Raw genomic sequence first — 22,976 nt, 5'->3', positions numbered from 1 at the left:
TTAAAAAGAGACTTGTACGCACAAAGTGTAAGTGTGAATATGTAATGGACAATTCAATGGCATATGTTATAGCAATTTTTTAAAGCCCACTTCATAGGGTAAAACCCAGTTTTAAGTGTGCAAATGCATTTTATAATCAGACCCTTAGTATTTTGTTACATATAAACTCAACGTGCACAAATGTCTCGGTGTGAGCGCGCGCAGTTCTCAGCCATGCCCAAAGCCAGCTTCCACCCCACTTCCGGCCTCTAGGTGGCGCTCTTCGCCGCCGCTGCAGCGCTGGCCCGCGAAGGAGCCGCTCTCTGGCTCACGAGAGTCCTGGGAACCGCGGCCAATCACAACCCTCCCGAGTTCCTTACGTCACGGAAGGAACGTCAATCCCGGGAAATTTTGAAAAATCCCTCTGCGGGCGCGACCGGGTCTGGGAGGAAGGAGCGAAAGAGAAGAGGCCCGTGGTGGGGGGCAGTTTCGGCGCTGGGCCGGATGGCGGCTGAGACGCTTTGCGTTCAGGCGGATGCGGTGATATCCGAGGCGAAGGAGGAGCGGAACACGGAGAGCCCCCAGAGCGAGGGCTTGGCCGGCAGCGATCGCTCTGCCGGGGAAGTGGAGCTTGTAAAACAAGGTAGCTGAGTCGCCCGACAGTCTCTCTCCCTAGCTCCGGGGGCTGGTGCCGGGGGAAATCCCAGAGCAAAACCCCGGCCAGAGGGTTAGTTCAGGCCTGGAATGGTTTGGGGGGTTTATTATTATTTTTAAAAACCAACATATTTTCCTGTAACTTAACGGTTCGCTTTTTAAAGCGCATCAAGTGTTTGATTTACTGTGAAAATTATCTCGACACGAAACTCGGTCGCTTGAACGGAGATCGTAAGCTGCAGGATAGGCTGGAAGGAAGGACTATTTCAGATTCGGTTGACCTTTAATAAAGAGATCTTTAGAGGTAAACAGTTGTATCGGCCAAGCATGTGGTGATAATCAGAGCAAATATGTTTTCCTAGGGCCGTCTGTTTTTCTATTTGTGGGGCACTCTAGGGAAAGTTATCTAATAGGAAGTCATTAATTATACGTGTTAGGTAGGGCGTGAATGTGTGTGTATGTGTGTGTGTATATATATACATATATTTACACACTGTGTTACATACATCGTACTTTTGTTTTAAAGTAACTTGGGTTTTATTTATGAAATCGTGTGCTAATAAAGTTCTTTATTTTAATCAGTCTGCAGAGATGAAAAGACAGGATCATAAAATAAAATATTATGGTATACTATAGTACATATGCACGAGGTATGGACTGCAGAGCTTGGGACTGAATTTCACTTTGGAATGGAAACTTATTCAGTGAGGTTATTCAGGGCCAGTGTCTATATTTAAGAAACATTTTTCTCTTGGTTTTTTGCCTGCTCAGGTTGATCTCCTAGCACAAGATGGTATGGAAATCTTGACATTATCTAATCTGAATTCTGAAATAATGTTTGAACTTTTGCATGAAATAATCTGAATAACAGGTAAAAATGTGCTCAGTACAGTAGCACTTGAGAGCTCTGGGCTGGATGACAGGGTGGAGGTAGGAACTGAAGAATTAAGGAAATGACTTGATGTTTTTCAGAGCTGTTCCAAGATGAAGATGACAGCAGCAGTGATTACGGCAGTCATGATAAACCTGGAACTGTTTTGCCCAGCCTTGTGCCTAACGGGAATATTCTGTTCCCAGAAATCTTCCAGACAAGTCATCTTCTTTTCTATGAGCGCTTCAAAGCCTATCAAGATTATATTCTAGGTGAGGACCCCCTTTTTTTTTGTGACTTTTTTCATGACATGATCCTAAAGAGTTGCATGTTGAAATGAAGCAGTAGCTTTGCTGTGCTGAGTTCTTTCCGCTCCTCGCTTCAGATCTGAAGTTGGTACTCTGGACAGGGTCTTGTTGGTTGCTGTTGGCAATGGTGTCAATTTTAACCAAATGGCAGCAAGGGATTGGAGGACATATCATCCTTGAATCTGTATCTGTGATTGAAGTTGAAGGACAGTGAAAGGAATATTCAAATCATAAGGCCTCCTGAAGCCAGTATGCTAAGTGCTTCACAGCCAGTGAGTACAAATTGCAACCAATAGGGAATTATATTCCTGTACCCATCAAGATGTCCTGTGCTGGGGCTTGCCATGTGGCTCAGACTTTAGTGTTGCTTGGTGCAGTGTGGAACACAGAAATTCAGTCTCTTTCTGTCTGGGTCAATATAATCTGGGATTCTTAGAAGTGGTGCACTCGGGCTTAGGGAGGGAAGGAAGATGACTGCTAGTACAGTGCTGGTCCTTGCCTTCCAGTGAGTGGCGAGGAGGGTGCCCTCTGGGTTGGTGAGTGTTCCCTGTACTACCCAGGCATGCCATTTAGAGGGGAGAGGAGCCGAGAGAGATGGCTGAGGTGAGAAAAATTATGAATCTAACTAGGTACTGTCTGATATCAAGATTACTTTAAGTAGGCTTAGTGAGTGTATGCATGAAGAGCTTTGCTGCCACTTTAAGACAACTTGTCGGTTTGACAAAATTCTCTTTGAACTATTTTTAACTTTTACGCCAAACACTAAACCAGCAAAGGATCAAAAAAAGTAATTAAATGGTCAGTGGTTCTTGGAATCCAAACTGCTTCATTGTTTTGAATTCTTTTTAAATCTGCGGGGGTTTGCTTTTTCTGCAGCGGACTGCAAGCCCTCGGAGGTGCATCAGTTCACTGTGGAGTACATGGAGAGGTTCCTTGAGCCGTCTGGCTGGCAAGCGATCTGGAGGACGGATGTCTTTGAAGTGCTGGTGGAGGTAAACGGAATTCAGTTGTTGAACACAGAAGGCTATCATGGTCTTTGGTGGCTCATAAGTCTGCGTTCTGTAACCAGCTGTCCTAGGCCCGGTGGCATAAAGCATAAGCAGAAATGTTGTTAGTTGGTTGGCCCGGTAGCTCATGGAGAAGGTCCCTAGTTTAATATCTGAGTTGGGGTGCTGCAGAGGGGATCGTGGTCATCGCTTGAGAGAGACCACCTTGTGGCTGGTTTTAGGACTCATGATTTCAGGATTCAGAAGGAACCCTGGTATATGGGCGTCCGTTCTCCCCCCCCCCCCCCCCCAGCCAAGGCCTATTGCCGTGATGGCCATCCTGTGTTTGGGGAGGAAAGTATAAGGTAGGGGAAAAAAGATCCCCCATGTAGTTGTGAATGGAGACTCTTCCGACTGGATCCCAGCCCTGCTTCTAAATGAACAGAGCGCAAAGGAATGGGGGACTGTCAGGTCAAATCACAAAAAAACCCAAGAAATATCCATGAGTAAACTCCCAAGTGTGCAAACAAGATTTGTTCCCAGTTGGCTAAAATACTCGTATTAGATTAGCTTAAAGGCCCATATTCACAGAAAATTCCCCCTTTAAAAACGATTTCTAGATGAGCTTTGATGTAACAAAACGTGACATTCTGTATCCCTGCTTAGAGAGGGATAAGGCCATCTGGTGTCCCAGGAAAGCTTTGCTGGAAAGGCTACCTTGGATGCTCTTGTGGGGAAATGAGGGAGAGGGAAATTAGCTTAGAACAACCTTCCTACCCTGCATATGTGTTTCATGAGCAATTCCTTGTAGCTGCTCCACCAGAAAGGCTGTTGGAAGAAGATGCTGCAAGCTGTGGGAGTAACTTGTGCATTAACTCCCTGTAAAATGTGAGACATCCACGAGGATGAGCTGAAGGAATTATTGGGGGGGGGGGGGGTCCATATTCAGAGGCATTTCGCTGGATAATTGCAAATTATCTGGCTAAATACAGACTTTTGAATATTATGGGCACTTATCTGGTGAAACCTTAGCCAGATATCTTATTATCTGGCTGAAATTTAGCTGGATAATGAAGGGGTGTCCTAGGGGCATTTCTGGGAGGAGGAGTTAGTTATCTGGCTGTCCTAGAGTGAGCCAGGTATTCCTCCACATTTAGCTGGCTAAGTTGATCCAGCTAACTTTCAGGGTCATTTATCATTTTGCATTAGGACCTTAACGCTAGCTTGATTGAAGCTAGATAGAGCCGGCATCAAGCTAGGTAGAGAGGACACTGTACAAATCAACTCCTCTCTTACTTTTCATCACCCCAAATGATAGAAAATCTTCACTGAGGTCAACCTTGCTGTTTGTACCTTTGACTATGTAAAACAGCCCCCACAAACCTACCCCACCCAGAGTTAAAAGTGCCCCCTCTTTCATTGTTATAGCAAAGTTACATATTGGTCTGTGCAGAGTCTCTCACTCTCTCTTTTTGCCCGAATGAGATGTGAAAATTACTGCTGCTGTGATAAACTTATCGCAGTTTGTAGAAATCACTTGTGCGATATGGGAGCACGAAAATTAGCCTAACCACAACCTTTTTTTTTTTTTGACAAAAAATTTATTTTTTATAAAGCGGTATATAAACACTTTTAAATAAATAAATAAATAAATGCCTAGCTAATATCACATGTAAATGCCATGTAGGACAGACTATTAGTTATTGCTCCTCCCCCCCCATGAAAAAAATCGCCTGTCAACTTTGTAATGTGGCAAATGTAACGCCAGCCACAGAGCTGACGTTAAGTCTTACTGCGAACCAAGAGCACGTGAAAAAAAAAACCAAAAACTGGTCTCTAAGACTTTGTATCATTGCGATACTAAGTTCTACTTGCGGTGCTTAAAATTAGGGGAAAAAATGTAAGGGCTTGATTACAACAGCAAAAATAAAATTTCTGGGCACATAATATACTTGCTGCAGGTGTGCGTGTATATTGTGTGCGGGAGTTTATCTGTGGCGGGATAAAATGGATGCCTGTAGTGAGTGCCCGTTTTCCTGGCCCACGCACTGCCATGTCTCCTGGGGACCTAATGCTTTTGAGGGCTAGGGTCGCACAATTTTAGCCAAGCGTATCCTTTTTGGCGCTGCAACTCATTAAAATATAGCATCACACGTCAGGAGAGATGGATGTGCGTGTGGGCACCCAGTTTGGACACCTTTTGTATGCATGTGATATTGCATCTGCCTGAAAGGAGATTATATTTTGAGGACAGTGATTGATTTTTCTCTCTTACTGGAAAAGAGGTAGGAAGTGGGGTTGTATAGCAGCGGAGACGATTTGGTGAGGTCCATATTCAGCTGCTGTGCTAGTTAGCCGGTTATTCATAACCGGCTAACTAGCAGGGTATATTCAATAGTGTGGTCGCGCTGCTGAGTATACCTGGCTAACTTTAGGACACTTAAGGCACCGAAGGTGACCGGTTGTTCTGGGTTCAGGCCATGCATTACTGGCGTTCTGCTCAGGGGCTCTGACCTGTGGGGGCTCATCTCACTGAGGTCTACACTAGGGGGTTACCCAAGGGGCTTATCTGCATGCACACAGGACTACCTCGGGGGCTTACCCAATATAAACACACAATTACTTGAGGCCCAGGAGCTTATCCCCTACACAAAGAGCCACACGCAAACTTTGATTCGGTCCAACACGGTTCCAGGTACTTAGGAAAGTTAAGTTCATTACGTGACTGAGTTGCAGTCCTTGAGGGGCAATTTTGGGCACCCCTGGGTCTGTTGGGATGATATGGAGGGTTTTACCTGGAGGCAGGGACATGGATTAGATGGTTTCCGAGCTGCCTTCCAGCCCCGGTCTCGTATGATTCTGTGTGCACTCCTGTTCTGACTTCCAGGTGGAGAGCGTGGAGTGCAGCACGCTGAAGGCTGTGGTGAAGCTGAGGGAGCCCTTCTTGTGCGAGTCGCACACTCATATCTTCACAGAGGAGTGCATCAGAGAGCTGCTGGAGGTGAAGGAGCAGCGGGTGCCCCTGCAGGAGCTGTATGTGGTCTTCGATGAGTCGGGAGAGTTTGATCAGACGGTACTGGCAATCGAGCACATCAGGTACAGTGGGAAGCGAAACCCTTCATTTTGCAGCTGAAATGAAATGTTCACGGCTGGGACTTGGAAGCCACCCGCCCTTCACCTGCTCGCACGTTTTCCGGAGCAGTGGTCAGAGTTGTGATAGTTTTCCGTAAAGCAAGAGGCCATCCTTCCCCACTGTTTATTCTTTTTCCTTATTGCCCATGCCAGTCCAACACAACAAGTGGGTTTTATCTCTGCTGCCAGGAGATGGGGACAGGAAAATAAAAAAGGTTCAAGCTCACTTCACTCCCACTGTAGGGGGTCTGGTGCTACCTTCGGTATTTCTCCGTCTCCAGCAGAAAGTGCAGATGTGTGGTGACTGCGGCTATGCGTAGACTGCTCTTGGAAGGCTTTAGGACCAGGCTTCTGGTGGAGCAGAGACTGAGTTTTGGGGGCACCCTGGGTGATGGTCCTGGTGGGACTCATTCTCCCTTCCTTCTTGGGTCTGAGTTTCCCCGCACCAATGGGACAAGCACTGGGTGACTTTGTTCCCTTGGTGGGTCCAGCTGCAGGGAGGCAGCAGTTTATAAAGAAAAAAGGCTTGCAGCACAGCCTTTCCCTTGGCCTGCCTTCCACTCTCCTATGATGCTGTGCTGGATTTGGACTCTGTCATGGGGGGCCTAAGATGATCCTGCTCCCCTCTCCTTCCCTCTGCTGGCTTCCGATCTGGCTGCAAAGAGAGGGAGGCCCGGTACTGCCCGTAAGTCACAGTGGCTTGGCGTTTCAGTGGGTGCATTCTGTCTGACTTGTGAGTAGGCGGGCGGGGTGAGCTGCAATGGGCCAGCACCCCCCGCCAAGAGCAAAACCGAGCAGGCTCCCCAGACAGAGCCCTGGCCCCTGTAGTAGAAGGCAGCACTGTAGTGCACATTGAACAGGACCTGGTGGGCACTCTGGCCAGATCAGCAGACATTTTCTCTCTGCTTCATGCCAAAAATAAATACAATGAGCATGCCAGGCACTTTACCACCTTCCCTGTTTGACTGTTGGAGGGAAGAGGGACTATTGGGGGGGAAGAGCCTAAGTTATTTCAACAGCGGACTTCACATGCACGTCACAGCTCCTCTCTCCTGCCCTTTCTGACAGCTGAGCGATGGAGGCATCAGCCTGAAGAAATGGCTCTCTTCCCTTCTGCACCAATAAATTCCCAGAAGGTCTCGTAAGGCTAAAATAGGCGTGTGACGCTGTAGATTGCTGTAGCCTTAAAAAAAAATAAAAAATAATAATTCCAGGATGGTCCCTCTTGGGGCAGCACCTTTTGGATTTCCCCCTCTTCTCCCTTGCCCGTGTTCCCTGCACGGAAGACCTGTAGTTTCTCCTTGGCAGCATTTGGGGTGCTAGAGCCACTCCTCTGGCTGGCAGAGTTGTTGGAAATTGACCAGACAAAGAGGAGGAGGAGGGGAGAGTCAATCCAACAGACGGGGCAATAATTGTCTCCTCAGAAGGGAATAATGCCTCAGCGGGGAGGCTGTTCAGGAGAGAGAAGCTGGTGACCCCTAATTCTGGGGCATGATCAGCAGCTTTTCGGGTGAGCAGTGAGAGGTAGTAACTTTCAGGGGGCTCCCTTATTCCTGAGGGCTCTTAGGATCATTGAAGGTGATTAGGAGGTTGGATCGGACTGTGAAATAACTTGATACCAAACGAGAATAAAAGGGAATGATTGTTCCTGGGAGATTGGTTCTTCATAGATAGTGAGGAATCTTGGGGTTCAGGTGGATAAAGAGGTTACTTATGACCCCTGTGTTAAAAGGGTGTTTATGAAACTGCGATGGCTAAGAGAGCTTAGATCCTTCTTAAGTTTGTCTGCATTTTGTGTTGTTATCCAGGCATTGGTTTCTTCAATATTTGATTACTGTAATGGGATATTGGTGGGGTTGCCAGGCAAATTGATACAATGAATATCGGTATTACAAAATATAATGGCAAGGCTGATCTTTCAGTGGTCAACAAGGTTTAGTGCCAAACTCTCTTCGTTGGCTCCCAATAAAGGAAAGAGTTAAGTTTAAACTTGACATAGATATTTAGAGCTGTGCAGGGGACAGGAGCTACTTATTTACAGAAGTTGGTTAAGAGTGTAATCTCCAGTCTGCTCATGGCGTGTTAGTTCAAGTGCCATCTGTCTGGGAGCTCCGTAAACTGTCTCACCGTAGAAGAGTATGCTCAGTATGTGGATCAGAAGTCTGGAACTCTGCTCCGCTTGATATCAGACAAAGTAATTATCTAACAATTTGTAAAAAGATGAAGGCTTGGCTTGTTCCCTTGTGGGTGAGTCAATGATGCAAGCTCGGTAGTGGCAGCCAGAAAACTATGGCTGCGGAATTGGTCTGCTGACGCGACCTCTAAAGCAAATCTCACAAGAACACCCTTTCAGAACCGACAGACCAAGAGAGGAACAGGCCCGGGGGCAGGCTCCAGCTGTGCTCCCCAATGAGAATGGGCTGACCCATCCACAGCAAAAGGAAATATGGGATCAACTTTCCCTCTTCTACCAAAGATGGGTCGAGATCATGTCGGACAAATGGGTACTAAACATCATTCGAGAAGGTTACTCTCTGGAGTTTTGCAGCATTCCTCAGGACAAATTTATGATGTCACCCTGCCACTCCCATCCCAAGAGACTGGCAGTGGAAGCCACTCTGACAAGACTACTCGGTCTGAAGGCAATATCTCCGGGTACTATTCCATCTATTTTATCCTTCCCAAGAAGGAAGGATCATTTTGACCCATCTTGGATCTCAAGAACGTCAACCGTCATCTGCGGATACTACACTTCTGCATGGAGACTCTTCGCTCTGTAATAATGGCAGTACAACCAGAGTTCCTAACTTCCCTGGACCTCTCCGAAGCCTACCTTCACATTCCAGTCCATCAAGATCACCAGCGTTTCCTATGCTTTGCGATACTGGGTCACTATTACAAGTTCTGAGTGCTACCCTTCGGCCTAGCAACTGCCCCCAGAACATTCTCCAAAATTATGGTGGTCATGGCGGCAACACTGAGGAAGGAAGGGATCTTGGTGCACCCTTACCTGGACGACTGGCTGATCAGGGCAAAGTCTTCGAAAGAGAACCGACAGGTGACCAGCAGAGTCAAGAACCTACTTCAGGAGCTTGGTTGGTTTGTGAACATGGCCAAGAGCAGTCTGCAGCTTTCAGTCTCTAGAGTACCTGGGGGCCCGTTTCGACACCAAACAGAAGAAAGTCTTCCTCCCCCGAGGAGAAGGAAGCTGCTGGAACAATTACGATGATTAATGACCAATGCACGCCCCAAGGTATGGGACTATTTTCAAATCCTCTGCCTCATAGCAGCAACTCTGGAGGTCGTCCTGTGGGCAAGGGCCCACATGCAACCACTCCAGCATTCCTTACTGTCATGCTGGAACCCACTGTCCCAGGACTAATCAATTCGCCTCCAACCACCAGCAGAGATGAGTTCTCAGCTTCAGTGGTGGCTACAGGAAGACCACCTAAGCAGAGGAGTAAGCCTATCCCCACCGAACTGGATCTTGCTCACCACAGATGCAAGCCTGCGAGGGTGGGGAGCCCACTGTCAGGAGCTGAGGGCCAGGGACAATGGAGCAAGGAAGAGGCGGGATGGAACATAAACAGTCTGGAAGCTCGAACAGACTAGCGTGCCTGCGATTGAGCCACAGACTCCGAGGCAAAGTGATTCGAGTAATGTCAGACAATGCTACAACGGTTGCCTACATCAACCGCCAGGGAGGAACCAAGAGCTAGCAGGTGTCTCTGGAGGTAGATCCTCTCATGGAATGGGTGGAGATAAACCTACAAAGGATCTCGGCCTCCCACATCGCAGGAAAAGACAATGTCTCAGCAGACTTCCTCAGCAGAGAGAGCCTGGACACAGGGGAATGGACACAGTCGACCACAGCCTTCCAGCTGATAGTAAATCGCTGGGGCCTCTCAGCTATAGACCTACTGGCCACATATCTCAGTGCCCAAGTCCCCAGGTTCTTCAGCCGCAGACGAGAACCACGCTCCTAAGCGATCGACGCTCTTGTTCAGGCCTGGCCGGAGGAAGACTTACTTGTACGCCTTCCCCCCATGGCCACTACTGGGCAAGGTCACCTGCAAGATAGAGCACCACAGGGGACTAGTCCTACTGGTGGCTCCGGATTGGCCAAGACGCCCATGGTATGCAGACATGCAGAGACTCCTTGCGGGAAGCCCTCTGTGCCTACCTCCACACAAGGACCTTCTCCAGCAGGGCCAATTCTTCACGAAGATCCATCTCAATTCTCTTACGGTCTGGCCCTTGAGAGGATTCTCCTGAAGAAGCGCGGTTACTTGAAGCCCATGATTGACACCCTGCTCTGAGCACACAAGTTCTCAATATCCCTGGCATAATACGGATCTGGAGAATATTTGAAGCCTAGTGCGAGGACCACGAGATACTCCTGCAGACAGCCAAGATCTCCATGATTCTAGAGTTTCTACAGGACGGTATGAAGAAGGGGTTGTCACTCAACTCCCTCAAAGTCCAAAAGGCCGCCCTCTCCTGCTTCAGAACCAAAGTGAACGGTATCCATCTATCAGCTCATCCGGATTTGACCCATTTCCTAAAAGGGGTTAAGCAACTTTCGCAACCCTTATAGTGGCCGGTGCCCCTATGGAATCTCAATCTGGTATTAGACTTCCTAGCAGGGGCTTCCTTCAGACTAACGCGCGGTCTGTCACTTCACCTCTTAACATTGAAGACTGTATTCCTGGTGGTAATATGTTCAGCTCGTCGCATCTCTGAACTACAAGCACTATCCTGCCGGGAACCATTCCTTAGTCAGATGAATCCAGCTTCCCTCCCTTGGCTGCCGAATGGTTGTATTATGGTCATCCTCTTCCATGGTTATGTGTACCAGGGATTACTGGTACGTGTTCCTCCACTCCCTAGACTAGTGTTAATACTTTCTTGGCTGAGCTCAGTGTTGCCCGTTGGCTGAGTATTGAATTGGTTATCAGTTTAATCAAGTTTTGCTAGTCTGTCCAGTTGTTTTTGAAGAGAATACTCGTAGGCTAATGCCACTGCAGGGGTATATATACTGTGACACCAGTTTGCTCCATCCCTGGATTCATCTGACGTGACCTAAAGAAAAGGAAATTAGCAGGTAAGTAATTTCTCATTAATCTTCCTGAGTCATCCAGATCCGGTTAAGTGGCATTTTGGGTGCTTGGAAGTATATGCAGACTTTTGGCTACAGAGAGATGAGATATTCGGAGGTGTATTTAAAAACTATACATTCATTTCATTTTTAAGAAGGTAGGCATGTAGCAGGCATGCTATTAGTGCTTGTTACTTATATGGTTTTAAATGTCAGCATAAGGGCGCATAAGCCAGTATTCAGACAATGTACATGGGGTATCTTGTTTCTGAAAATCAGCTTGTTTTGTTTGGTGTTTAGAGTATATACATTACAGTGCCTTTGTTAGATGGCCTAATAAAAATGTGGAGGGACTTCTGTGCCATGAAGCAGGCAAGATTTCCGTGCTGGACTTTGGTGGGGATAGATTAATCAGGAGTGTTTCAGAGGCTTTGAAGGCTGTGAAGCTGCTCTAAGGAATCTCCGAGATCTTTCTAGCAGGCCTGCATCTCTCGCAAGGGCTGAATCCCTCCAGCATGATATGTGGGGCTCTGGGAGCTGACTCTTTTTTTTTTTTTTTTTTTTTTTTTTCTTCCTTCTTGAGTAAGACCAGATGGAGGGTGAGGAAGGTACTGTTCAGTTGCCTGTGGGCATTTAATCTTGTCTGCCCCAGGTGAAAGCTGGGCAGACTGGATGGGCCAACTTTGGCCTCTTTCTGTCGTCCTTTACTATATTTCTATAATCTGAATGGCTTCTGCTTTGAACTTTTTTTTTTTCTTTGCATATCCTGCAGTGTCCTAAGCATTAAATCATTGATATAAAGTCCATGCCTTTGTTCTCTTTGTTTCAAAGATTTTTCTACCGGCACATCTGGAGGAGCTGGGATGAAGAGGATGAAGATGAGTTTGATTATTTTGTCAGATGCGTCGAGCCCCGTTTGAGACTGTGAGTGGAACTGTTCATCTACCATGTAGAAAAAGGGAATGCCAAATGTATTATAGAGGGGAGTGCATTGGGAAAAGATCAGAAAACGTACGCAGAGGTAGTAGCTGATACATCAACATATCACCTTCTCTGTTTGCTTGACTTTGCTTCCTTTTTTTTTTTTTTCTCTTGATGTCTCACGTTAGTTTTGTTTTATACTTTACTGGAATAAAAAGTGTACCCTTCTGAAATATAGCTCCCTGCTTCTGAAATGTCCGTGAATTGCTCCTGCTGTGTGTTGCTTGTCTTGAGCTCCACATTGGGTTCTGTTCAGCAATGCCTCGACTTTCTTGACTGCTTAGGCGTTCTTTTACAAGGTTAACAACGAACTCCTTTATGGGTATGCCATGTTCGTCCGTCTGTCTGTCTGATCCAAAGTCTCTGCCCAAACCATGGCACTCGCACTGCTCGGCAAGTTCTGAAGTCCGAGTGGTGGGCGCTTTTAAGTTGTGTGCAGGAAGCCTGAGTTTACCACCTGGGAGCTGTGGGTTAGGATTAAACAGGCTGGTATTAAGATCCTGGGGAGAGCCTGAAAGCCACGCTGCTGACATTATGGCGGCAGGGTCGCTACAGCATGGGATGACAATGCATCATGCAAGAGCGGAAGCAACGCTGGAATGGGGCTGCAGCAAATAATGCTGCGAGAACTGACGCTGTAGCATTGGGAATCTTGTGGAGAGACCAGTGGTAGGGAGTAGGACAGGGTGATGCCGCAAGCAGGCCTGGTTTTCAGCAGATCCACCATGAATATGCCTGAGAGAGAGATGCATGCAAATCTCTCCTACATGTCCATTATGGATCTCACTGAAAAGCAGCCCTGTTTGTGTGGCTCTTGAGGACCCTGGGTTAGGGGAATGCCTTTCCAACGTGTTATGCTCGGTGGCGATCGGGGTGACCAAGTAGGAAGAGCTGTCAAAGACTTTAAACCTCCTCAGGCAGGAAGGACCAAGACACACTCTTTTTTCCAGTCGTACTGATTTTGCTTCTTTTAACAATATATAAAATCTCAGATAAACCTGTAAATGGTTGCAGTAGACGAGGCCCCTGGGTTTTTTGGGGCAGCTTCTGAGTAGATTCTGAAGCAAGGGCGAGAGAATTCTGCCAGTTCTTGAGATTGTTTAGCACTTTTTCAGGTAGTTTTTCATGAATTACTATGTGCCAAAAAAAAGCATGAGAGAGTCAAGTTTTATGTATTTATAAGTACGTCAGTTTTCCAGCCTTTGTGAATCTAGATAATTGCTGTTCTTTTTATTTTTTTTCTGTATGTGTTTTCTGTCTGCTAGGGGCTAGGGATGTACAATTGTTTGAAATGACAGAAAACAAAATTATTATTTTTTGTTTGATTTTCAAATGAAATCACACAACCCTAAAGTTTCGGTTTTGTTTTAGCGCATGTGGGGGAAAAACAACCAAAAACGTAAATGGAATGAAAATGATTTTGGCTGCAGATCCCGACCCTGCATTTATTTTATGCTTTTTCTGTGTGGCCTTCCACTATTGCCTCTCTCTCTCCTCTTAACGGGGACTGTTTCTTGGCTTACGCACCTCTGTTTCCCAGTCTTTTTTTTTTTTCTTATCTTCATCTCCTTTTCTCCTCTATATGCTTTGTTTCATGTCTTATTCCTGCCTCCCCGGTCTTGCTTTCCCTTCTTCTCATTATCTTCTCGTAACATCCTTTCCTTTTCCCCGTTGCTGCTGCTGTACCCTCTGTCCTGCTGCTGGCCTTGCATAGCTATTTGTAATGGAAGCCACACTGTTCCTACAGTGGAAGGGGAAGTCCTTGTGGGAGCTGGGAGGAAAGGGTCTGGTGGCCCTGGCCCAGAGGAGTGACAGGAAGGAGGCAGCATTGGCCTGAAGAAGCAGTGGTAGGCCACTGGTCAGTTTGCTTGTTCCTTGTATGTACCCGGATCAGTCCAGACAGGGGTTGAGCCTCCTTTCCAGCAGATGGAGACAGAGGAAAAACTCAAAAGGTATCCTATATTAGGACAGTGCTCCCCCTGTCCCTTCAGTATTTCTCTGTCTCCAGCAGATGCAGATAGCAGAACCCGTGGTTCCCTTTCTTTGTAGCAGTTTTTGGTTTGTGGAAGTTTTACTTCCTCCTTCTCTAGTTATAAAGGATCAAGCAAGTATTGGTTTAATTTCCAGTGTTTAAGAAGTAAAAAAAAAAAAAAAAAAAAATGTAGTCATCAGGAGCAGTTTTGTTCTGACTCCTCGCTCTTGCTTGGGCCTAGGGGTGTCCTGTCCCCTTGATATATTCAGCTTAGGACCTTTTTCCCGGTGGCCTCTTGCCTGGCTCTGGGGTGATACTGGTGGTCCAGTCCCTCCCCCATTGAGACCCCTGAGAAGTTTCATGCCTCGGGGCTGTTGTCAGAGAAGTAAAATTCCTCTGTCACTTTAAGCTGTCTGGAAAAAAAAAAATAGAGGAAAGGTTTTTACATTTTATTAATCAAGGACCGGCAGCTTATGGGGGAAGGAGTGGAGAGCAGTTTTCTCTCTCTCCCGCTCGCAGCAGCCAGGCACTGAAGGACTTTGCCATTCCCGCGGCAACTCCCCCCCACCCATGCCTCTATTGCCATTTTGTGTCGCATGTGGAGAGCCGGCCTCCTGCTGCACATATGGAGCCTGTTTCTTTGCCGGGCGGGGGAAGGGATTCTGAAGTTCTTCAATCCCCTTCGGATTTAAGCCCTGTGGACTCTCCGGATTTGATCCTGGACCCTCAGGGCGATATCCCCCCTCCTCCAGGGAAAGCCCCTTCTCATTTTACTACTGATTTTGTACTTTTATTACACAGAGCTTATGTTGCTAGCTTGCTGCAGCAGGAGGATCCCCTCAAAGACCCCCCCCACCTGTGAAGGTTCCTATAGGCCCTCCACCTGCAAAGCTGCCTAGGGTATCTACAGACCAGAGACCCAAGCTCCCAGATTCCCAGGAGACTAATTGAGTTTGGACCATACCATGGGCTCAAAACCCGCCGGATCCTCCTACCCCACCTCCTTAGCTCCCGGATCCTGATGCAGATTCTTCAACTCAGAATCCACCAGTTGAAGGGGACGACCCGCGGGTCTTACTCTTGTTCCAACGGGAGGAGCTGGACCCGCTCATCCCTTTTGTTCTAGCAGAGTTGGGCATAGATGCCCCTCTGGAGGAAGCCGCTAGTACCCCGGTTTCCAGTACCTTCCCTTTTCATCCTATGCTAATGCAGTTACTTCTTCGAGAATGTGAAGCTCCGGAATCCGGTTTACGAGTGGGCAGAGCAAAGGACAGGCTCTATCCCCTCCTGGACCACTGCCTAGAGATGCTCAAGGTTCCTAAGATGGATGCTTCGGTTTCCGCTGTTATAAAGGGAACCACCAATCCTGGTGGTTGGAGCAACTGCTTTGAAGGACCTTCAGGATCGGAAGTTGGAGGTACATCTCAAAAGGATCTTTGAAGTTCTAGCGTTCATTGTTCAGGAAACAGTCTGTTGCAGTCTCATGCAACGGTCAAGTCTCAGGTGGGTTCAACAACTACTCCGCACCCAGTACCTCCCGTCTGCAGAGGCGGAGCGGCTGGAGGCCGCGGTTGCATATGGGGCTGATGCCCTCTATGATCTCCTAGATCTCCTAGGTGCAGGCCAGAGCCATGGTTTCGGCAGTGTCTGGCAGACGCCTCCTCTGGCTGCGAAAATGGGCGGCAGATTCTTTTAAATCGCAGTTGGGCACTCTCCCATTCAAGGGTAAGTTGCTTTTTGGGGAGGACCTAGAACAGCTTATCAAATCTTTAGGCGACAACAAGATTCATAAGCTGCCTGAGGACCACCTTAAACAGTCCAAGTCCCTTTTTTCCTTCGAGCTCTCGTTTCAGAGGGCAGCGCAGGTACAGCAAGCCGCAGGGGGAGGGGGGCCTTCTCAAAGAAATGCCTCCACTAGATCTCAATCATGGTCTCATTCCTTTCGTGGACAACGGCCATTCCAGTATGGTAACCCTCAATGATCCACCCCAAAGTCCTCGCAATGAGATGCGGCTGGCCCATTCCTCCGTTCCCAATTTAGGTGGTCTGTCCCCATTTTACGAGGAATGGGTCAAAATTACTTCGGATCGGTGGGTCCTTGAAGTAATTGAACGAGGCAACGCTTTAGAGTTTGCTCGATATCTTCTGGACCGCTATTTAATTTCTTCCTGAGGATTTCGGAAGCGTCCAGCTGTACGCCAGACTCTCGACAGGCTTCAACAGCTCGGAGCCATAGTCCCTGTCACCTTGGAGGAACAGGGGTCAGGCCAATATTCCATCTACTTCGTGGTTCCCAAAAAGGACGGCTCTTTTCGACCAATCCTGGACCTCAAGAGAGTCAACAAAGCACTCAAGGGCCCCTCATTTTCAGACGAAGACCCTGAGGGCAGTCATTGCGACTGTTTGCACAGGCAAATTCCTTGCTTCTCTCGATTTGATGGAGGCCTACCTTCATATCCCAATTCTCCAGGACCATCAGACGCATCTCCATTTCAACATCCTGGGACGGCATTACCAGTTTTGAGCACTCCTGTTCGGTCTCGCCACTGCTCCACGCACATTTACCAGGGTCATGGTGGTAGTGGCGGCCTTCCTCCGCCGAGAAGCTATACTGGTCCATCCTTACCTGGGCGACTGGCTCATTCGGGCAAAATCGGAGAAACTCTGCGCGATTGCAGTCAACAGTCTTGTCGTTTCTCACCTCCCTTTGTTGGATAGTCAGTTTTCCCAAGAGCAACCTCAAGCCCTCTCAAGACCTGGAATTTTTAGGGGCTCGCTTCGACACATGTGTGGGCAAAGTTTTGCTTCCTGAGGCCCGGGTACTCAAGCTCATAAATCAAATACGACATCTGTTCTCTCTGTGCCCACGGCCTGGGACTATCTCCAGGTCCTGGGCTCTATGGCTTCAACTATAGATTTAGTTCCATGGGCCTTCGCACATGTGCGACCTTTACAGAAAGCTTTGCTGTCCTGCTGGAAGCCGGTCTCTGAGGAGTTCGATACCTCTACCGTTCTCCGACTTTACCATCGACAGCATGCTGTGATGGCTCTCACTCACTCACCTGTTGAAGGGGATGTGCCTGGAAACACGTCCAGTTCAATCTCAATGGCACATCAATAGTCTGGGGGCCTGAGCGGTTCGCCTGGCGCTCAAGATGTTCCTGCCCTTGCTCCGTCGCAAAGCGGTGCGAATTCTCTACGACAATGCCACCACAGTAGCTTATATCAATTGCCAGGGTGGCACCAGGAGTCGGCTGGTAGCCCTGGTAGCCAGCAAGCTGTGCTCCTGGGCAGAGAGCGCCATCTGGCTCGACTGGCAGCCTCCCACACTGCGGGGAAGGAGAATATTCAGGCCGACTTCCTAAGTCGTTGACACCTAGACCACAGAGAGTGGGAGTTGTCTGAAGAAGCGATGGATCCTGTCGTGCGCAAGTGGGGAGCTCCCCACTTAGACCTGATGGCCACTCTCAAAAATGTGAAGGCTCCCAGATTCTTCAGCCGCAGACGGGAGCACTGCTCGAAAGGGGTGCTGCCCTGGTGCTACCCTGGCCTCGCGACATCCTCCTCTCTGTGTTCCCACCCTGGCCTCTGGTAGGGAAAAGTGCTCAGAAGAATAGAGCTTCACAAGGGGCCAGTCATTCTCGTAGGGCCAGAATGGCCCCGGAGACCATGGTTCGCGAATCTGGTGAACCTCGCGACGGGCGGTCCTCTTTGCCTCTGTCACCCTCCAAACCTACTGCGGCAGGGTCCTATATTTTTCGATCAGGCGGTTCGCTTTTGTCTAGCAGCCTGGCTTTTGAGGGGTGCAGACTGAGGAAGGAGGAGGTTATTTCCATCTTGTGTGCACGTAAGACTTCAACCTCTCTCGCTTATGTTCGGGTATGGAGAGTATTTGAGACGATGTGTGCTGACTCAGGAGTACCGGCGCACAAGGCCTCAGTGTCCCAGGTCCTATCTTTCTTACAGGATGGCCTCTCCAAAGGGTTGTCTTTCAATTCCCTGCGGGTTCAAGTTTCGGCTCTTGGTTCCCTCTTAGGGCGGGTCGATGGTTGCGCGGTGGCGGCCCACCTGGATGTCGTGCGTTTCCTCAAGGGGGCTAAGCATTTGAACTCGCCTATCTGGGCTACTTGTCCGTCGTGAGCCTTAATCTGGTACTTCGACTTCTTTGCGGGGTGCCTTTCGAACCCCTCAGGCGGGCCATGCTCAAAGACCTGACTCTTAAGACAGACAGTATTTCTGGTCTATCTGCTCGGCCAGGAGAGTGTCAGAACTCCAAACATTGTTTTGTAGGAAACCATTTCTTCGCTTTTCTGATTCAGGTGTTTCCCTTAAGACAGTATCATCCTTTTTACCTCTTACCTTTTTACCAAAGGCCGTGTCCTCTTTTTCACTTAAATCAGTCAGTGGAGCTACCTGCCTTTTCTCCAGACGACATTGTGAGCACACGTGGCGGAGACCTAAGGCGCCTTGATGTGAAAAGAGTACTACTGCAATTCTTAAGACACAAATGAGTTTCGGGTCTCTGATCATCTCTTTGTCTTATGGAGAGGATCCACTAAGGAGAACAAGACTTCTAAGGCTACCATCGTTCGCTGGCTAAAGGAGACGATTGCGTCGGTGTGTATCTGTCGGGGCTGGCCGTTTCCGGAGGGCTTAAAGGCCCATTCGTTGCATTCACAGGCTATCTCTTGGGCAGAGAACCAGTTGGTCTCCCCACAAGAAATATGCAGAGCAGCTACTTGGAAATCTCTTCATACCTTTGCTCATCATCTCCTCGAGGTACAGGTGCCAGTTTTTGGTTCCTTCGGCAGACAGGTGCTTCGAGCGAGACTTTCTCGGTCCTACCCTACTTAGGGAAGCTTTGGTACATCCCACTGTCTGGACTGATCCGGGTACGTACAGGGAAAGGAAAACTGGTTCTTTCCTGCTAATTTTCGTTCCTGTAGTACCACGGATCAGTCCAGATGCCCACCCTTCTTGCATTCTGACTTTTCTTGGAAACGACCGCGCAAGGTTTTTCGTTTACAGATTTTGGGTGTATCTGCTAAGCTTATCAGAGCTACGCATATCTGAGCTATAAGGCACCGGAAGTATCTGACCGTTATATGTAAGAGCACTTTTTTGCATTGTTTCAAATTTCCAGTTCCAGTTTGGAGGTTACAGGTTTTACTTGTTTGATCTTTCTTTGGTTAAGATTATAGTTTACAATTTTTTCCTGCTTTGATAACGATTATACTGAAGGGACACGGGGAGCACTGTCCTGATATAGGATACCTTTTGAGTTTTTCTCTGTCTCCATCTGCTGGAAAGGAGGCTCAACCCACTGTCTGGACTGATCCGTGGTACTACAGGAACGAAAATTAGCAGGTAAGAACCAATTTTCCTATTTTGTGGCATGGGGTGGATTGGGAGTGTTAAATATAGAACCCATGAGCCAGAAACTGTCCTCCAAGCTCCTGCGTCTGGCCTGTGCTCTGTTCCCGGGTCCCTGCCCCAGTCTCACCCTGCCTGAGAACCCGTGATGGGCCTGCAGCAGTGGGGGTGGGTGTGGTCCTTAAATTCTCAGATTCTCTGCTTCTTTCCTCCACTGGGAGTCCGAGAGAGCCTCTGCGCTCTGGCTGGCTGTCTCACACTACTGCTGCTGCTTCCCACTAGAAGCCCAGCACAATAAGTGGGTTGTGTTTCTTCTCTCTTCCTTACAGTTGTTGCAGTTCTTTCAGTTTTCTCCTTCACTGTTGCTGTTTAGAGGTGTGATGTGGTAGGGTTATGTCTTGGTTTGTTTTCTGTATTTGTGAGAGATTCTGAGCACCTTTCCCCATTGTACTGTTTTTTTTCTTGCTGATACTTGCTCTAATCTTTTTATCTTTTTATCTTTTCTTTTTTTTTTTTTTTATGCATTCCCATTTCCCTGAAATCGGAAGGGGACATACCCCACCCTCAACCTTGGCTGGCCCTTTAAGTACATTTTATCCAGTTTACTCAATGATTCCAATAAGTTTGACACCTCTGCGGTAGATTGCATAGCCAAAACAACCGTCACCATCTTATCCAGACTCCGGGATCTCCCTGTGTAAAGCGACTGCCAGCTCAGAATCATGCTGCTTGTATGCTGATCGCCTTAGAATGTCACTAGGTGGTGCTCCAAACCCATTTATAGCTGCTAAGGTTTAAAGATGCTTAAGGATGTTAAAGTACAAAGCTGGATGTTAACAAGGACCGGGACAATTTTGAAAGCTGGCTAAAGAACTGGGAAAGTCATTCGGTTCATTTTAAATGCACAGCGCTCCATTACAAGTCAAGAAAGGCAGGGAGGTCAAACCTGGAATGTCGGGACAGATTGGAAAAAACATTTACTTGATGAGGTCAATGGGGGACCCTTGTAATATGACCTGTAATTGACTTAGGTATTCTGGCAGCAGCATCCTTGGCCCATTCTATGCTGACCTGCTGAAGGGAGCACAGCTCTGAAACCACTCACCAGTGTGTTACGTTAAGATTTGCCATACTGGGTCAGACCAAGCCCAATATCCTGTTTCCAACAATGGCCAGTCCAGGTCACGAGTACCTGGCAGGATCCCCAAGTAAAAGTTTTAGCACCTGTAACTTTATTTTATTTTGTATTTTTAATGTCGTCTGTTCTGCAGTTTCCATTGCATTTGTTGCCCATTATTTCAACGTGTCCAAGTGGACTAACATGGTAAATGCTCAACTATTATTCATTTACTTAAGCAAACTAAGGTCAAATTACTTTTTTTGGAGGGGGGGGGGGAGTTGTGAGTATAGAATTGCTATTCGAGTTTTGCTGAAATTTGTCAAACTGTGTTGAAATTAAGCATTTCCTTGAGGGAATATTTCTGAACTTGGCTGCATGGAATATTTTGGCAACTAACCAGTGCTAACCTGGCACTGCATACGTCAAAATCGCCACTAGATTTTTTTTTTTTTTTTTTGCATGACCAAGTTTTTTGCATTTTAGACCCTCGAATATTTTTGAAGATTTTTGTTTTCCCCCGTTTTGCTACTTTATTATCACAATTTCTGAAGCAGGCTTTAAAAAAAAAAAAAAAAGTTTTAGCATTCAGAAACCGCAGGCTCTTTGCTCAGCCTGGCAGGCAGACTAACACCCTGCGTCTTGTCTTGGTTGAAGGCACTACGACATTCTGGAGGACCGGGTCCCGTCTGCGCTTGTAGCAGAGTATCGGAGCCTGCTGACCCAGTGCGAGGAGCTCTTCAAGAGGTTCACGGACCTGCGGAACAGCCTCTGCAACAGCGATTCAGAGTCTGAGATGGACAACGTCTCTATGGTGGAGGGGCTGAAGATGTACGAGCAGATGGAAAAACTCAAGCGGAAGCTGAAACTCATCGAGAATCCTCTGCTCAGGTATTTGCGGGTGCCTGCAAGCTTGGTTGGCTTAAGCTGATGCAACACAAATTTACAAGAGCTTCTGGGACTTGTAAGTTTTCTCCCAAGCTCAGATATGGCTGAGACCTTGAACAAAGTCACAGTTATGTGTAGTGTAGAGTTTTAGTAGCTGCACTGATCCTGGAGAAAACTGGGTTCCTTTTTGGTTGTGGTACAATTTATTTAACCAATCGAATTATCCAAAGATGACTTGCATGAGCTTTCAAGCCCAAATCAGTATTATGGATATTGGCCCAATGAAGGGTAGTTCAACTTGCAAATAATCCAGTTGGTTAGCTGCTGTTGAATAATAATAATAATAATGTTCCTTCTCTCCCTGTGTCATGTAGCCAAAGTGTAAAAATAAGCTACCAGCCTGTTCACCCGAACAAGTAGAAAGGACAGAATTATAAATGGACAGAAAACTCTTGGTTGGATGACACTACATATATCAAATGTTTTAATTTTGCGTCTGCATATAAACCTTTTATTTATATACTTAATTTATATTCCACTGATTCACAAATTTCAGCGGATTACAAGTAACTTACTCCAAAATATTTCAGCAATAATACATGATGAAACAGCAGTTCATTACAAAAGAAATAGAGACAAACAATAAAACAGTCATGAGAAGAAAGAGACATGTTTTGTAACCAGGGAACCTAAATGTTCTCAGCTAGAGTTAGAGAAAATATATGGTAGCTACGGGTCAGTCTCTGCTCTGATCTCACCTGGGCGACTATTGCAAAGTATAAGCCTAGCTATGCGGAAAACTTGTTTATGGGATACCAATAGATGAACTTGCTTGAGAGAGAGTATTTCGAGATTTTGAGTAGCTGAGGAGAGACGCATAGTAGGACAGTACGTGCCTATGAAAGAGACTATTCAAGGGGGAACCAGGCCATGAAAAGCCTTGAAAAACAGAGTAAGGGTCTTAAACTTTATCCTCTAAGAGACAGGAAGCCAATGGAGGTCAGCTAGATCAGGAAAAACGCTTGCCAACCATTTGATTGCCCTTGGATTTCTTTGAGGTTAACCAAAGAATATTTAAATATATTTGGATTTTTTTAAAAGAGACCTTAGCTTTCATGAGCAGGCCTTGTAGCTGAAGCTCTTAATTCTCTGAGGACAAGCAGGATGGCAGTCCTCACATGTGGGTAACATCCGATGGAGCCTGGTCCAGAACTTTTATGTTAAAGTTTCTAGAACTTTGATTTTTCCTCAACTGGGCCTGCCACTGTCTCGTGTGTCCACACGGGGGCCCCCTTCAACCTCTGCTGCGGAGCCCACCATTTGCAGTTCTTTACTCTCCTGCTCCTCGTGCCTTTTTTTGGGGGGGGTTAAAATTTGCTGGATCGTTTGTCACAGGGCATTGCAGTTGTTGTCTCCTTGTTGCTCTCTGGGTAGGTTTTTAGTTTTTTTTTTTTGGTTTTTTTTTTGTTTAGTTTTTTTTTCCCTAAGCTTCCATTCCATCTTCTGTTTGGTCATCGCTTTGATTTACTAATGAAATTATATCAATCAAATAAACTAAATTAAACCAGTCTGCCCAGCAGGCATCGATCAACTATCTGCCAGTCTTGCACCATTGCC

At 47.2% G+C, this 22,976-nt stretch overlaps 1 protein-coding gene across 1 annotated transcript in view; it reads left to right on the top strand.

Moving 5' to 3' along the window:
* Positions 1 to 275: 275 nt before the first annotated feature.
* Positions 276 to 22,976, top strand: part of SHCBP1 (SHC binding and spindle associated 1) — a 63,021-nt gene continuing 40,320 nt past the window's right edge. The window contains exons 1-6 of the mRNA XM_029608454.1: positions 276 to 622; positions 1,606 to 1,776; positions 2,689 to 2,804; positions 5,686 to 5,894; positions 11,860 to 11,952; positions 21,129 to 21,362. Of these exons, the coding sequence (XP_029464314.1) occupies positions 484 to 622; positions 1,606 to 1,776; positions 2,689 to 2,804; positions 5,686 to 5,894; positions 11,860 to 11,952; positions 21,129 to 21,362 (962 nt within the window). The 5' untranslated portion in view covers positions 276 to 483. The remainder of the gene's footprint in view (positions 623 to 1,605; positions 1,777 to 2,688; positions 2,805 to 5,685; positions 5,895 to 11,859; positions 11,953 to 21,128; positions 21,363 to 22,976) is intronic.

Source organism: Rhinatrema bivittatum, chromosome 7, assembly GCF_901001135.1.
Source record: "Rhinatrema bivittatum chromosome 7, aRhiBiv1.1, whole genome shotgun sequence".
NCBI classification, from domain to species: Eukaryota; Metazoa; Chordata; class Amphibia; order Gymnophiona; family Rhinatrematidae; genus Rhinatrema; species Rhinatrema bivittatum.
This window is presented reverse-complemented; position numbering and strand designations above follow the sequence as displayed.